General features: G+C 38.8%; 1 protein-coding gene across 1 annotated transcript; it reads right to left on the bottom strand.

The window, feature by feature from the left end:
• Window positions 1-3,116: 3,116 nt before the first annotated feature.
• On the bottom strand, window positions 3,117-4,580 carry BAG5 (BCL2-associated athanogene 5). Its single transcript, XM_010085152.1, is given in 2 exon segments — window positions 3,117-3,402; window positions 3,405-4,580. Coding segments are annotated over 2 exon segments (1,341 nt in total). The 5' UTR covers window positions 4,558-4,580; the 3' UTR covers window positions 3,117-3,214.
• Window positions 4,581-4,885: the final 305 nt, after the last annotated feature.

Here is a 4,885-nt window from a genome sequence, read left to right as displayed (position 1 = left end):
CCAGGATCCTGCCATTTAAATGCCTCCTGCTGGCAGCCAGCTTGAACCCCCAGGCCTTCGATCCATGAGCTCAGTACTGCAGTCCTTCTACTGCTTCAGGTTCTCAGCTGAGAATTATCCAAGGAAGACGATACGCCTATATGGAAATAAAATACAGAGTTTTTCCAGCTAAACCATTTCAGGCACCAAAATCTGCCCGTCCCAAACACACACAAAAAATTCTCAGGAAGGCAAATTCTCTCCTTTGACGAGTAAACAGCTGATCAAGGCAAACAGGTCAGCAGGCAGCTGAGCAACACCTAAGGCCACTTGATGATTTACTGGTCTTTGAAGAATATATTTCCTTCAAATAAGCTCTGTTATTAAAAGGGAAAGAAAGAAGATACAGTGAACTTGTTACCTGTAGGAACATTTGACCTTTATAAACCTTATTCTTATCTGCTGTCTTCTGGGTAAGACTTTTCCAGATTGTGTATAGTGCTTTTACATGATCACTTGTGCTTTTTATTGCATGAACACTTGCTCTGTAACACAAAAGAGCAACTGAAAGCAACTGGTTTATTTTCTGTACATGATTCATTTGTATTGCCTTCATCATATCCCATTACTAAAGCAGTAAATTCCTATTTGTCTGTAGCAGTTGATAGTGCCACCTTTTCTCCTTCTTTCTCCTCCAGACATTTAACTATCTGGAAGGTTGATCTAATGACTTACTGCTACTGAGAATCTTAAAATTTGTCGCCTAACCCCTGGCCACATGACCCACCCACTCATTTTGCAGTAGCTGTTGCCCACAAGAAGCTTTTCTACAAGCCAGTTTGACTCACTAAACCCACTGAAAACTCCCTCCTCCATTTTTAAAGTTTGTTTTCTCCCATTTATTGGATTAAATCAGCTCATAGGAGTCAGACAAGCAGCATAAACTGCACAAAGTCAGAAGCTTTCTGGGCAGAAATAGAATTTCTGATTCCCATCAGCAGTGAGATGGTAACTTGGCTCACTGCATCTTGAGAACACATACTGAGCCATCAGAACAATCATGTGAACATGCCTCATCTACACAGTTTAAAAACAGATTAGTTTAACTCCTACTAAAGGTTCTTTAATCCATGTTGACTTTGCACAGGAAGGGACTTCATACCATCAGTTTTGCGAGCCCATCTGTTAAGCCAGCATCCTTCAACAGCAAAGTGGCAAGACCTTAAAACAAGCACAAGCATTTTTGTAGTGATCATCTAACTGAAGCCCAGGAGTACGCAGAGCTATCACTGAAAAACGAATGCAAGCAGCGACTGATGAAATGATTGTGGAAGGTGGAATGCGGGGAAAACCAAAAGGCACCAGACTTAGCAAGTAGAGGTAGGAATGGTTTCCACACAAAGAACTTTATTGTCATAAATACAGCAGTGAAAAAGCAAACTTCTGAAGAAGGAGGGGAAAAAAGAGGGCTTTATGTCTGTATGTTTAATAAAAGCACTTTTTCTAAGACAAAAGTCATTTACATTCTGATAACTCATTCAAAAATAAACAGAAAGGCAGCAGGGCATAACATTCACATGAATACCTAGTAAAAGGTGGTGGTGTATTTTTATTAATAATCAAGAACATAACACTGCAATAATTAATTTTGAATTTGTATATACAAATGCCATAGCCTGCACAGCAATAAATCAAGACATACACATCATAAGGAGCATATACACTAATTTCTGTTAAATTGAAAAAGTAGGAACCATTCTTAACAAAAATCTCCTCCAAACTGGTAACACAGAAAAAACACTTTGAGTGGTAAACAACAAAAATAAATAATGAAATAAGTAAAGAAAATTGATTTAAAATGAAACACAATTAACAAGTAGGAATCATGATGTAGGATTACCTCTCCCCCAAATATCCAATCATTAATTCTGCTCTAGAGTAGATTACACAGCACACAAAAAAGTTATTATATTTCAGTACAGTACTAAAACGCAGGCTTTTGCAATTTGGTCCATTTACATTTTGCTGATTATTGTAGCCTGCCATACCGGAAAGAGAAGTTGTGTGTCCCTCAATCTTTCGACATAAAAAACAAAGAAATCACATTCTTCAGCACAAAAGCAAGATTTTGAGAAATCTGTGCATTCTTTTTTTTTGGCTAAGCGTATTTAGTTTGTTATTTTCATTCATGCAAAAACTCTGAATTAATCCCATTCCAGATGAGAATTTTACCTAAAATTTAAATAGTCAGTTTATCAGATTACAGAACAATGGAAAAAAAGCTTAATCCATATGATAGCTTGCTACTGAACTCTACTCAGTCAAAATTACATTAACCTTACACATTTGTGTTCTTAGAGACAATTTAAAATAGTACAGGTCTGAAAACTATACTTACTCATTTTTATGTAAGAGCTTCAGACATTTATAAAGCTACATGTAACCTCCAAAGAACACGAACACTAAATTGTTAAACAATCTACAAGTAATCACTGCAGACCTGACAGTAATACTAAAGAAAAATGAATAATATCAATACACTATCAAATTCTTACATTTCCTAAAAATGTAAGTGCAAATCAGAAGTTGCAGTTGAAACATGTAGAAAGCTTGAAATGAGTAAAATAATTCAGGTGTATAAATGCTGATTTGCAGTTGGCATTAGAGCTCCATTAACTGAGAAAGCTAAACACCCAGAAAGGTGTGACTGGTAGAATAAATCAAGTACAACCCAAAAGCCAGCAATTTTTTGCCTTTAATACTTTCTGTCATAACAGCATATTAAGAGTATATCCAGACTGCTATGAAGTTGCTAGATGGAGTCTCATGCTTGAATGCTAACTTTCATGTCCCATCTTCTTTAGTTTTGCCAGTACTGTACCATAAGGAAGTTTCTGCTTCTTTGAAAAATCTGCATTCACTGAACATTGCACAAGGTTATTAAAACAAAAACAGAAAGAAAAAAAAAAAGAAGCCATCTGATCAAGTATTAAGCTATTCCTTCAGAGAATAGCACTTCTTTGCTTATAGCAATGACCAGAATTGCTGATGGAGTACTGACAGTTGCCATGGCAAGTGGGTGACTGCGTGGGATAGCAGACATATAGCCAAGTCAACTGCTTATGCAATCTCCGTGATTTAAGCAAGCACAGAACACACCACTTTTATTATGTGCTGCCAATGATCTGCAGAAAGTGTCAAAGGAAAAAATGTTCTGCGTTAGGCCATGGCTGTTTCAGTATTCCCATTCATCTGTTTTCATGTCCAGATAGTAAAGAATATTCTGCGCAAGCTTTACCGCTTGCTTTCTGGCAGCCTTACACCGCTCGTCACCTTGTGGATCAACAGCATCAAGCGCTAGAAGTTGTTTCGTGAGAAGTTCTTCCAATCTCATGTAATTTTTATCCGTTCTGTTTCCATTTTTTTTTGCTGAATTTGAGACAGGTTTCCAAGAACAGTCCAAACTGCTTTATGAGACTGATGTTCAGCAGCAGTTTGCTCAGGATACATTTGCCTTTTTTCAAGTGCTTCCTTCAAATCAATATATGTTATAAGAGTTTGAATTTCTATTACTGCTCTCCTCCTGGCTTCTCTAATACAGGGGTTTTTTCCTGGACTCACCTCATCTAAGTGGGCAATTAATCCCTGCAATTCTGCTTTGGATCCCAAATACAAATCAGAAGCATTCTCAGTTTTTGAAAGTAAAGAACTAACTTCCTTCATTTTCTTGCGGATCTCTTCTATTTTTAGAATGGACTGATTTCGTGCCAAATCATATGCCTGAGTAGAATCTGCTTCTTCTTCCAAGTCCAGGTATTTCTGCAATTTATTGATCTCCTCCACTACTTCCTTTCTGTAATTTCTTATTTCCGTGCGACCACAGACATCTAAGGCATCCAAATCAGCAATGAGGCCTGTAAGCACACAGGACAGATGCCTGCAGGTATCATTACTACTCACTCCCATTAGAAGCGCAATAAGAGTTCCTCTTGCTTTGTTCACATCACACATTACAGAGTTAATTTTGGAGACAGAAGGATGCGCATCATTAGAGAGTGGCAGGGACAGCTGTTGCTTTACACGGCTTTCAATAATCTCCTGAACAGTACATACTTTTGTCAGAGTGCGGTATCTTGCTTTGCGTAAAGAAACTTTCCCTCCAGTTTTCACTTGGGTAAGCCTCAATATAATGTCCTGAATACCTTCTTCAAATTCATCACTTATACAGTTACCTCCTTTGTAAAGAGATGTAATCTCGCGTTCCACAAGTGACTGTGCCTCCTTGAATATAGCCTCTATTTCCAGTCTGCGTGGATGGTTTGCATTTTGTTCCAGTTCCTTAAGCAGCCTCTCTATTTCCTGAGCAGCTCGCTTTCTGGCTTGCTGAACATCCCCTTTTCCTTCGGTGTCTACAGAATCTATTTCAAAAAGCTGTTTAGTAAGACTCCTTTCTAATTTCTTGTAATCTTGATCAGTAGACAAACCACTGAAGACAACCACTTGCTGTTCAATCTCTTTGACTGCTTTCTGTATTTCATGCAACCGTTTTATGGATGGGTGTTGGTTACCCATATCCATTCTCTTCTTCCGGCCACTTTCAGATGAACTACAAGTAAAGCAAGAACAATACTTGCGATTAATGAAGCACTATGCAAACACGTCACAACTTTATTGACATTCTGAAGCACTTCAGCATTGCACCTATTTTAAATATCGATAGCAACAGGAATAACCCACTTGGCCGACATTTCAGAGCCATCCCTCGATGGTTTTACCCCTCTTTCCCCGCCCAGGCTGCAGGGGTGACGCTTTCCTGACCACACCACCAGCTCTCCGTGTTTACCCGCAGCCTCCGCCCTCCCTTCCCCACCTGAAGGCGACGCAGAACAACCCTGACGCCCGCAGC

Source organism: Pterocles gutturalis, unplaced genomic scaffold, assembly GCF_000699245.1.
Source record: "Pterocles gutturalis isolate BGI_N339 unplaced genomic scaffold, ASM69924v1 scaffold32085, whole genome shotgun sequence".
In the NCBI taxonomy this organism is placed as follows: Eukaryota; Metazoa; Chordata; class Aves; order Pterocliformes; family Pteroclidae; genus Pterocles; species Pterocles gutturalis.
This window is presented reverse-complemented; position numbering and strand designations above follow the sequence as displayed.